Below are 12,527 nucleotides of genomic sequence, written 5' to 3'. Positions count from 1 at the left end.
ACAGGGTTGTCGTCCTTTGGGTACATCTAAATTCAACACAAGAAAGTTGACATCTTAGTCTAGTCAGTTCATCCACAGTTCCTTTGATTTTGTTATTAATTTATCATTAAGGCCCTGCTCATACAATATGAATATTTAATGCAAGCTGAGAACTTTTCCCATTTATCTATCTTTATTCATTTTCAGTGATATGTCTGGTGATTGATGCACTGAAAAAATGAATCACTTCAAGAGCACTCATACTTATTGCTTGCATTATTTCTAATCTAGTCGCCTCTGTTCTCCTCCAGTTTGAAAATAATCCCTCTGCTTTCATTTAAAAGTGGAAAAGGGGCCATGGGACTTTTCTCCCATGCAAGCAGTCCAGAGGAGTCCAAGTGGTTGGACACAACTATGCTCAAATTGAATTAATGCTGTAAAGTCTCTCAACTTTGGATGAATCGGTCCACATTAGGCGGCTCTAAGAGTTCTCAGCTTTTTATAAAACAACATAAATAGAAAGAAAGACAACGCATGGTGGATAGATGTTTCCTTCACTTCTGTTTATTTTGAGTCATAGTCTTTGCTTTTCAACATTTTCTTCAAGGTGATTCTTCAAAATATCACATGACTGTCTGTTTTTTTCCCCTAATTCCAATGAAATGTAATTTTCATGCCGCCTGTTCCTCTGCTTGCCTGTGTCATAAGCTCCCTCACTTTTCAAGTCCCATTGCCCTCTTTTATCACTATTTAATCTCTTATTCCTGTTTATCTTCTTGTCATCTCTCTCCACCTACAGTTGTTTTATGCATCTTATTCTTTTCTTTCTCCATTTTTGCATGATTTCTTCATTTTTGTCACACAGCCAAACTGGAAGATTATTTGTTTATATCCGTCTGTCTCTATACAAAAATAAACACAGTGCAGGAAAACAACTGTAGCATATATAACGCTGTCTGTACATTTTGCTGCAGTCATGAATGAAGATGGCGAGTCATGTGTGCATCCATGTGTGTGAATGGCCTCAGAGGAAGAAGGTCAACCCTGTTATCACAAAGTTTCAGACACATTAAAGAGGGTACATGCATACAAAATTAGATAACAATCCTAATGTATTTTGTACAGCACTTAAAACACTCACCTGTCTTCAAAACGACAACAACAACAAAAATCAGTGTCAGTTGGGAGGCAGAATCAAAAAGAGAGAAATTGGAGAGATGAAGGGTAGAGAAATATGGTAAGGGCATTGTGGCCCCAAACAGTGTGACACAGGGCATATAAAAATCAGTGGACTATAAGAAACTGCAATCGTGCCCGACATTTTAGGGTCATCACAAGCTTCAGGCCCATGAATAATCACTGTATTTCTCCAAGTCTCTGCGTCTTGCTCCTGGGTAGACTATAATTTAGCAACATGTACATGTAGTTTTCCTCTTCCACTACTAGGGACAGAAAGAGAGAGGGATGGGGAGGGTGGCGGGGGTGTCTGTGTGTTTTGGGCCCCTGGTTGTCAGCAGATGAGATGGAAAGTGAGATGTTTTGGACAGAACTATGTTGACTTTGGCTCTGACTATCGGGGACAGGTACTGAATGTTTGATGATGAGGGTCAAAGTGAAGGAGAGACAATGGGAAAGAGCCATCACCATTGTCTCTTTGTGCGTATGTGTGCGTGTGTGTGTGTGTGTGTGTGTGTGTATCTGGTGTAACTGGTGTATTTGAGTCTTCGTATTTTAAAATAACGTTGAGCCAGACTTGAAACATGCATTGACAAACATATTCTCAAACCTAAATGATCAAATAGATTGATTGCCCAAAACTACATACATCACTGTTAACATTGGGACACGGTTGCGGTTTGGTTAGGTTTAGGCACAAAAACTACTTGGTTAGGTTTTGAAAATTATCAAAATAGTTGGTGGTTAATTTTCTTACTATCGATGCTTCGATGAATCAGCTAATTGTTGTAGCTCTAATGCCAATTGGATTTAAACTCTGTTCCTGATGCTTGCATATTATCCAGTAATATGGGAGTGCACTTTCAGTCACAGCAGTTGGACAGAGATACCGTACTTTACAAAGGATTTACAATCCTTACTCTCCTGTGTGGTGCTGTTTGATAAAAAGTCTGGCAATGGAATGTAAACTCATAAAAAACTGTTCTTTTTTTAGTAACCTCATGGCAGGTCACATATGATTTGCTTCATAAAATGCAGTTATGTAATTGTAATGTTCCTAATATCAGTGGGACTAACCTGGGAGAATAAACGTTTAAGCAGTCTAGATTCACTCTTTACAGTTAGTCTCATTAGTATTTACAGAAGCAGTTTTGTGCTGAAGGGCTTTTATTGCATACCAACATATACTGTAGTTGTGAATCGATGGGAAATCTGATTTTGGCAGATTCAGTTTATTCCATTCTTCCTGACTTCTGGACAAAGAACGTCCTTCTTCCGTCTCTCTGAGTTGTTTTTCCCACTAACTCAGCTAATTGGGTTCAGAGGGAAACTGCTGTCAAGACAGTTTTAATAGGAAGTAGAAGAAGAATACAAATCTACTTAATCGTTCTGTAGGAAGGAAGTTGATTATTCTGCCAGCATGCTACTTTTGGTTCCTCAGGTAGTAGGGGGATCGAGACAGAGGTCGTATCTTCATATCACTAAATGACTTTGTGTGTGTATGTGTGTGTCGTGCAGGTGACCATCCTTCGAGGAAAGGATGGATATGGCTTCACCATCTGCTCGGATTCCCCTGTGAGGGTGCAGGCTGTTGATCCAGGCAAGTGTTGCATGCTCATGTCCGTGTAAATGAAGCTCAACTTTCCAGAAAGACGTTTAAATATTGACATAAATTGCCTCAAGATGGAACAATCTTAATTTTTTTCTTAGCATTTCTCTCTTGGAAGCCCCAGAATCATTCATTTTTTAAATTTAAAAGCAGCCAAACACGCAGTTACTTTACCAAAGTGTATTCGATTGTAAGACTGCCTGCCTATAAGTGATGTATTACATTTTCTTTCATAGGACTGCCAAAATAGATTTATAATATTTTTAATGATTTATGACATGAACTTGGAAAGCAGGTGGCTAATTTGCTTTTTAAGTCAGAAAATAGAGATTTTGTTTCCTGTATTCCAGTTTAAGGGCATTAGATTATCGCTTATATTCCTGTAAAAGCTGCTTTTGCTTCACATCAAGTGACCTGATTTTGGCATCTCACGATTGCACCTCACATCATGAAAATTTCATGTAACCTGTGGGTGTTTCATTTTTTTTTATTTCACCGGTGGTCGTAGCTTGGAAATTACCATGAGCATTGACTCAGTCAGCAGGGTGTTGCAGTTAATAGGGAGCCTGTCTGACAAATGGAGTTGGAGTCAAGCTCCCATGTTGGCAGGCGTCCACCCTGCTGCCATGTCTTTGAACAAGAGGCTGAATCTTGAGTTTGCCATGTCATTACTGTCACTGAGGGGAGATGAAAGGGAATGCAACAGAATTTTGTCACAATTTACAAGGATCTTCATATGACTAAATCAATCAATCAATCAAATCATTTGTCATGGCTCTAGGGTGCGACTTTTATGGTCTAACATGCAACAAAAAAACTGTCAAGTGCAATTAAACATTTTCATTGGTCGCACCTGAAACTTAGCAGTTTATTTTTTAAACACTTGATGTTATCGCAATTTTGTGTTGTACATGTATTTGTGACTTTGTACCTTCTTTCACATCTTTCACATAATGTGTTAAGAAAATTTTATCAAAATGTATTTTTGGGTGTACCTAAATTATGTGCTGGTGCACCTAAATGAAAAAGTTAGGTGCACCTGAATTACCAGTGTGAAAAGTCAGTTTGGAGCCCCTGTTTACATTTGTCGAACAAATTTGATGCAGCTCAAAGCTAAAAAGCTAAAGCTAAAGCTAAAGCTAAAAAATATTTATAGATCAAAACCTGGGTAGTTACAATAATAAAAGATAGAGAAATCAAAGATTGTATACGCAATAGATAACAAAATAATAGTGAAATGTTGATAAAAATTACAATAAAATAAATACTAATTATAAATAATATGGATATATGGATAATAATTTTATTCTGTCATCTGCACAGTAATTTGGCCATGCTGTACCTCCAATACTAAAAGAACAAGCTTAGAAATAAAGGAGCTGTACAGCATGGGGTGTTCCTGAGAGTGTGTAATGATCCGAACTCGCTCTGTCTCTTCACTCCGGCAGGGGGTCCAGCGGATCAGGCAGGCCTGCAGCAGTTGGACACTCTCCTGCAGCTAAATGGTCAGCCAGTGGAGCAGTGGAAATGTGTGGACCTAGCCCACGCTATCAGGTAATGAGTATGACACATCAGAGGATTATGGGCGGATTTACACACAATTTTGTGTGAATCCTTTTCATGAGCTTATTCAGGAGTCTGGACAGTGATTTGTAACGATTACATGATAGACTGAGAGGGTTATGGTGTTAGTTTTGCCTTCATGATTGACCTGCAGATTAATCTGAGACATTCTGATATGTCTGGCAGCCTGAGAAAGGCTGTGTTGTATAAAGTTCATTTATATAAGAGGTTGATATTGCCTGTAGCCAATAAGAATTTACTGTGAGATGAGATGGGCCTTGAGGTATGGTTTAATGTTGTTACGTGAGTGATTTATTAGGAGTCAGCAACGTAATCGGAGTTATATTGTTAAGTGTTTAATATTGTGTTCTCTCCTCATTGAACCATATATACTTTTATGATTCAGTTCATTTGCACTAACAAAATAGATTTACATAGACTTCTTTCTGCATTATCATTTCTGCAAAATTTCAGCTGCATGGGAAAAGATAATTTTTTACCTTAAGTCATTAACAGATACATGCGCGGTTCAATCAGTTCAATCAAGCCTTATCACCTTTGGTACCTTCTGTATCCCCATTATCTCAGCTGCAAATTGGTGGTAGTTAAACCACTAATAGGTAAACAAGCTGTTCTCAGTGGAAAATAAGGTCCCAGAACACTGTTTGAAGCTAGAAAGGTGGCAGGGTCCGCCAAATATAAACAAAGTAAAGCAGTATGAAATTATGTTATGTTGTCATTTAATGTCACTTTGTTTATTCATTTCATTCAGTCATGAAAATAAAGAGAGTTTGTTTACTTAGTTTGTTTAGGCATAAAATAAATCAGTCTTCCCAAAAACTACATAGTGCACCTTTAAGATCCACTAGATCCAGATTTTTTTTTAAGGATCCACATCAAATTGTTCTTGATACCAGCCACCTATATATGCCTTATTTTCTTAATCAAGATCCATTCATAACTCCCTCAGAAAATAACGAAAATGCCCTCTCATGATGTTAAAGAAAGTGAGAAAAATGTCCTGAATCTGCTCCGTTATCTGGATCTGCTCCAAAAGTTAATGGGGTCTATTCTGGGCCAAAATGCATCCTCCATCCAAGGTCCGTGGAAATCTTTTTGGTAGTTTTTGTGCAATCCTGCTGACAAACCAACCAACCACTGAACAAACAGTGGACAGGGGTGAAAACATAACTTCCTTGACGGAGGTAAATATTTACTTTGAATATTTATTTTGTTGATCATCTTTCTTTGTCATCGTAGGAACAGCGCCAATGAAATCACAGTTGTGGTGTGGCGCACGGGCCCTTCAGCTAAGCCTAATTTTGAAGGCCTCATCCATCGGCCCTCCTACAAGCCCTCCGCCTCCACTTCAAACTACGATGCCCCTTCGCCCCCAGCCCGCAGACGTGTACCAGACGTTGGCACCAGCAAAACCCCGCCAGCTGTGCCGCCTCTCCCAGCCCACCACCGTGCCACTGCCGCCCGCAGGCTGCTGGTCAACGGCTCCGATGCTGGAAATAGCAGTGGCGTAGGGGTAGGGACCCTGAGGTGGGGGGCTCAGGGAGGGTCGGCCGAGGAGCTGGACGGGAAGCCGCGACACCTCCACCACCCTCACACTGCCACGTTGAAGGGTACGAGGGTGAAAGCGTCCAACGGGGACAACTACATCATCCTGGCCCCCATCAATCCCGGAAGCCAGGTACCGCAAAGTGGTGGTGGGCTGCATCTTCATCATCTCCTTCGTCCTCCCCATCCTCACCATGGTCATATGGTGGCTCATCCTAGATATGTGTCCTTACCTTTCATCCCTGGGGCTGATAGATAGACGGACTGTATATACAGTATGTCTGGGTCATTTGGGTTACTGCCAATGATTTGTGCTTCAAGACATGTTTTGAATACACAGGTCAGTGTAATGTAGATATGGAGTAATAGACTGCAAGAGGAGACAATAACATTTATCATGTAGCTGTTAATAATATTTTGTATGCCTGTACTATCTGAAGCTTTGGCAATATTTCTTTCATTAGATTATACCAAACAAGCACAGCTCATATGAGGAAAACAATGCATATGTATCTGACATACAGATATCATATAGAATACATAAATCAACTATGTGCCATAGATTATACGTGAAAAAACATTTTAGAGTGAGGAAGAAGTCAACAAAAATAGCATTTTAATGTGTACTTTATGAAATTTCACATATTCCAAGACTTGTCCATTGCACAATATGCAGTTTCAGTATAACATGCATGTACATGCACAGTATGACATGTACTGTATATGACATTTTATAGAGCATGTTCTTATTTTTCATCCAGTGACGTCATGTGTATGAGGTAAAAAACAAAATAAAGCAAACTCAATCAATCGAAAAAGACTGAACTGAATTCCTCAGCTAACACAACTTTAACGATACGATACTAACCAATTAACCTCCTCAGAGTTACAAACATGTTGAACCAAAAGATTCAAGACACTCTCCCAGCAGTAGTGCCCTCAGTCTTTCATTGATTGTTCAGCCTTTAGTGTCTAAATAGTTTCTCAAAACTTCCCAAAACATTTCTAACAAACTAAATCCTTCTGCTGTCATTATTTCCTTATCTCTTCCTCTGTAAGTCTGTCTCTAACTTGGACCTGTGTGTGTGTGTGTGTGTGTGTGTGTTATGTATGTTCGTCTGTGTGCGGGTCATGTGGTGTCCACCCTCCATCTGCTTTTGTTAAGGGGCTTTGAGATAAGATTGATTTTCGCAGGAAGAACAGAAGTAGATTCAGAGGAATCACAGAAAAGCATTGAAAGAAAAAGAAAGAGTGTAGAGTGGTCTGGTTAGCCTCTGGAAAAAGATCATAGGGACATGCCGACATCGTGAACAAACATTCCCCTGCTTCAAACAGCCACCACTTCTTTCACAAACAAAGGAGAAGGCAGGGATTTTGGTGAGATTCTGTGGTGGCCATCCCAGGCTAAATATACCGAAAGGCCTCTGGAAATGGGTCATGTTGGTGACACACCGACACAATACTCTAGTTCACAAACAAAGAGCTTTGAAAGCCCACACTGCAGAAAATATTTATCATGATGGACCACTCCAGAACCATGCAAATGATTCGGTGACTTTCCAACCCCTAGTTCACCTACTGTAACTAATCTGAACAACATTTGAAGTGGTGGCAGCTTTTCTATCTTTACTCCCTCAGCTGAAGGTAATTTGTTATGACACATAAAAAACATCATTGCCTCACTGAGTTCATCTTAAACCAAAGGGGCTCAGCTGAGTCCTAGAAACTGAATTCAATGTCATGGAAGAAACTACACATGCTAATGCCAGGCTTGATCCCTGAACACGAACCCATAGCTCAGTGGCACGGAAAGAGAAAGTGTAGGACACCAGTATGATGACTGTATATTCTATGAAAAGATTCTCCTTTTGTTTCATGGCAGCCCTTTTCAATCCTGATATCTTGATGATCAATATCAGATAATATAAAGTAAAGCTCTGAAATGCATTCCAACTGTCATTAAAGTATCTAATAAAGCAATGACTTACTCTATCTTAAGTCATTGTTTTAATGTGTTTTGGCTTTATTCCATTTTAGCCTCGGCTTAGATGTCAGACCTCATCTTGCTAAAACAAGCCTATTTAATATTAATGTGATTTAATATTCTGCTTTCAGATCTTGAGGCCTGTTTACCAAGACAACCAGGGAACATTAGGTGAGACGTGGCAGTATTTCATTCTCATACTCAATACAATGTTTCGATAAAGGCCATAGTGAACTCTGTTGAATATTTTGGCTGAAAGCCGTTGGTTAAGCTGGTGCCTTTATTATTTTGGACGTAGCCCAATGTTAATTTAGATTTGACTTCACATTTCAGGCTTTTGTTATTTTAATGAATATGATTAAAATCACTTAACATTTGGCAGCCTGAGATAGTCTCAAATTAAAGTGACCTTAGACATGCAGGGAATGCAAAATATTTTTGATGCTCTCAGTTTTTGTGAATTCAGTTCTCTGAGCTTTTTACTGCTTTCTTAGCCACCGGTTATCACTAGTTATATGCTCACTGTGGTTTGTTTTTTTCTGGAACATATCAAATATAACAGCTTGAAATATCAAATACAGCTTGTATCCTCTACCTTGCCAAACATTATGAAGCTCTGGAAGGCAAACAAAAATCAGAATGAAGGATGTTTTCTTTTTTACACATAGTGACTTTGACTGTGTTTTTTAAGCAACACTTTTTGCTTAGCAGCTGGAGCTAGCGCGTGGTAGACAGTTGTCTGGCTTTTTCATGGTGAGCCAGCATTGGACCAGCTACAATCAAAGTGACAGTCACCTGGCTAGCTGAGCTTAGTTTAGATTAACGTAAACCTTGGAAAAAGTGGGAAACAGCTAGCTTGGCTCAGTCCTGAGGTCCAAAGCCAAATCCTCAGCTTGTTGTTCTTACAGTTCATTTTTTGTGCGGATTAAACAAACAAGATATAACATGTAATGTAGTGAGCTGCACTGGGGCTGGTAGATGGAGCAAGGCTTGCTGTTCCTTCCCCGTTTGCAGTCTTTATGCAAAGCTGAGTTAAACATGTCATGGCTACATCTTCATATTAGAGTAAAGATTTGAAAATGGTATCGAATCGCCAAAATTTCTAACTTTTTAAGACCTCTGTGAGCTTTATGAAAGTGATTACACCACAACATGTTTACTGACACCATAATTAACTCCAATTATATGTAACCTGCCTCTTAATCCTCACCTGCTTCACCTCCCTCCTGTTGTTTCCACAGCTGCCAGGTTATACCCCACACGACAGGCTTCTGGTCAACAGCCTCAGGGTGGTGGTGGGGGAGCTTTTTCTGGAGGTATGAGTGGTGCTGGTGCTGGTGCTGGTGCTGGTGCTGGGGGTGCTGGTGGTGGAGGTGGTGCTGGTCTCTCCAGCCGCACAGGCTTCCTCCGTCGGTCTAACAACTCCAAGTCAACAAAGACGTCGTCCACTTCAACTAATGCCGGCGTACCAAACTACCAACAGCAGAATGCCAACTTTGCCAACTACCAGAACTGTACAATTGTCCGCTCACACACTCCACACGGTAACTATGGATATGTGAAGGTGGCACCCAAGATCCTCATCTTCCCCATCTTTGTTCAAGTAAGTCAGTTTGTGTGAAGATGTGTGTGTGTTTTTGTAATTGTGTGCGTATTTACAGTCAAGTTAGGTTTTTATTTGCATTATACTACATTGTAATTTATTGTTCAGACTTCAAGAGTTCTCCTAGACATTAAGTCAAGGTTGTAACAGGGGAAAAAACTAGTGCACCACCATATTTTCACTATTTAAATGCACGCGGATAAGTTTGTGCCGATCAATCAATCAAACAAGACATAATGTGTCAATAGAACATTTTCAAAGCAACCATTTTGACATGAAATAGTAGGTAAACACAGGTGTTATTAATGACATTGTTAATGGTGGAAACCCCCTCCAGTTTCCCTCATTGGACCTTATTTCAGAAGTAATATGTGCAGTAGTTGATGACAAATGACCAATTTTTTTTTTATCCTGTTTGAGAGAAAGGGGTGACATACATAGGCCTTACCTGTGCACATACTGTAGTGGTTATGTGGTGTGAATCTAATACCACTCGGTCACCATGACACTCTGAAAACTAGTCTTCAGTGGTCAAACACGGATATCCATATACAATGATGCACAGATTGTATCATTCTAGAGGTGTCAGTTTTTCCCCAGAACATTTGGGTCAAAAGGAAATAGACATTTGAGGTTTGCACTTATGAAATTCATTGGCCTTTTTAGTCTGAGAATTTCATAATGTGCAAGTCATGTAGGCTCTATTTTCACACATAACATATTTTAGATATGCAAATGTTTCTCTGAATTTCTGCCTTTAGGCGACAAGGCTTGACAATCTGTCTGTCTGCAAAGAAAGACAGGAAATGGGGTTGTTAGAATGAACTGAGGAGGTCGGTGTTACAAACTGAGCAACCAGGACAGTTATTGAAGAATTTATGAATGTAAATGTCAAAATAAAGAAGCAGATGCAAGTGTGAATGAAAGCTCTCATTTTTGCATATGTACATGAAGTACACAATTGTTATAATAAATATCTAATTGAATATTTGAAGATAGTTGGTATATGATATTTGCTCCTACTGCAGCATTGAACATTTTTTTGTATCATGGGGTCTTTCGGCCACAAACACTTTCAAACTGCAGCAGCAGTGGTGGTACTTCCTGCTAATTCATATAGAAACGCGCTACCCTGACCCCATTTCACACGGTATGCAAATGTTACACATACACACACATATTGAATTGGCCCTCTGTCACTCGCTGGACTTGGGAGGAAGTCCTCCCACGTTGCTGCACTCATTTTAACTGTCTTGTCATACGCAGACCACACATAGTGCCTCACAGTTGCAGCTCGCTTTTTGTCTTCACAGAATCAGTTTCACTTGTAAAAGACTTGCTGTTAGCTCTTCTGCACATCGTTTGGATTTGGGAGCCAAAATGGATTTGGTACTGCAATGCCTCATGTTTTATTTTACTAATCTATAACAAAGGAAAAATTTTATTCTCAAGAATATTTTTATCTTAAGAAACACTGAACAGTTGCTTATGATTCAGGCTAGAGAGTTATATTAGCTTGTGCTTGTGGTCATTGATAAATACATCCCATTAAAGTTATGAGTTATCAATGAATGAGCCTCAAAGGATATCAAAATACGTTGCATCTGTAATCTAATCTGTCTGTGTAATATTACTTTCCTCAGCCTCTTGACCTGTGCAGCCGAGCTCTCATCATATCTGAGGAGATGATACTTCACGAGAGCAAGCACCACTCTCTCAAGGTAAGTGGCAATTAATGATGTTAATATGTGTAATTTTAATACATGACAAAAAGTTCAGTGTGTATGTTTGCTTTGTGTTAAAAGCGTAGTCATGTTGCTCTTCAGTTTAGTATTCTGCAGAGGGGTTACCTTTGTTGTTGACAGGAGACATCCAAAACTTTACGCAGGATATGATCTAAAACTAATCTAAAGAAAACCCCAAAGCTGCAAGATGGTATTTAGAGGACGAAAGATTGGATCTGGTTGATCTGAGGGAAGAAGAAACACAATTTTCTCTGTGCACTTTCGAAGAGTATTATAATTTGATTGATGCAGAAAGATCTCTGCTCCCCTCCTCTCCCCTCCCCCTCCTCCCCTCCCCTCCCCTCCAGGCTCTTAAGATCGCAGACAAACACACTAGTGGCAAACATTTTGCTGTATTGTCACAACAAGTTATGTGGTTTGTGATTTTTGTCCATACTGCAAGTGACGGCCCATTGCCCAAATGAGCATCTTAAGTCAGAACGTATGTGTGTTTTAGAGTCATGCACGTATATAGAAAGGGGAAACAAGTGGCGAGCAACATCCCGGGAGGTGAAATGGGAGAGGAGATGTCTGAACATCTCTCAAGAATTTGTAACGACTCTGAACTATCAGACCCTTATCAGTCGAGGAAAATTAATAATTTATAAAGAAGGAGAGTGCCAAAGATCTGACTGACAGAAAAATTCTGTTTTATGGATCAAAAGAGAGTGTAGCCCCTTCAGTAGCCTATTAATGATTCTTACACAATATGTAATGAATTATACAGGTATCCTATACAATATTTTGAGGAAGAAAAGGGGGAAAAAATGTAATACTTTTGCACCAATTGTGGGGTTACTCATTCTTTCGGAAGATTCAGAATTTTAAATCTAACCCTTCTACCACCGGCTCTATAAAGTAATAATAAGACCCTTGTAATGTTGGTGGTTTCTTCAACCTCAGTGCACTCTTTGTTTTAGGTTGTTATTTGAGCAAGCTTGCATTTAGAATCTTTGTTGCGCTTTTGCGATGAGCAGCAGGATTCACAGCCTCACCAAACAGCATGGAAAGTCCGTCCTCAGCTACTGGCACACCCCCGCGACGTCGGCTGAAGCTCCGCAGCTGACGTCGCGTTGGCTCCGACGCTTCCATATATTTATTGTTAGGGCATTAAAGCAAACAACATTTTATGTGTTGATAGTGTTTCACATGTTATTCTGCAAAGAAACTTTTTAGTAATGTGCCAGAGGCATGTACGATAATGTTATCGTACCTGTAACAACTTAGATTAATGATATTACAAAAGTTCCCTTAGAAAAGCTG

General features: G+C 39.7%; 1 protein-coding gene across 8 annotated transcripts in view; it reads left to right on the top strand.

The window, feature by feature from the left end:
• The window catches only part of rgs3a (regulator of G protein signaling 3a), a 154,756-nt gene that overhangs the window by 54,077 nt on the left and 88,152 nt on the right, over nucleotides 1–12,527 (top strand). For all 8 annotated transcript variants that reach the window (XM_084383656.1, XM_084383658.1, XM_084383651.1 and 5 more), the window contains 6 exons: nucleotides 2,674–2,755; nucleotides 4,213–4,318; nucleotides 5,588–6,026; nucleotides 8,009–8,048; nucleotides 9,119–9,480; nucleotides 11,124–11,201. In XM_084383656.1, the coding sequence (XP_084239782.1) occupies nucleotides 2,674–2,755; nucleotides 4,213–4,318; nucleotides 5,588–6,026; nucleotides 8,009–8,048; nucleotides 9,119–9,480; nucleotides 11,124–11,201 (1,107 nt within the window). The remainder of the gene's footprint in view (nucleotides 1–2,673; nucleotides 2,756–4,212; nucleotides 4,319–5,587; nucleotides 6,027–8,008; nucleotides 8,049–9,118; nucleotides 9,481–11,123; nucleotides 11,202–12,527) is intronic.

This window comes from Pagrus pagrus (assembly GCF_965226575.1).
Source record: "Pagrus pagrus genome assembly, chromosome: 19".
Lineage (NCBI taxonomy): Eukaryota > Metazoa > Chordata > Actinopteri > Spariformes > Sparidae > Pagrus > Pagrus pagrus.
This window is presented reverse-complemented; position numbering and strand designations above follow the sequence as displayed.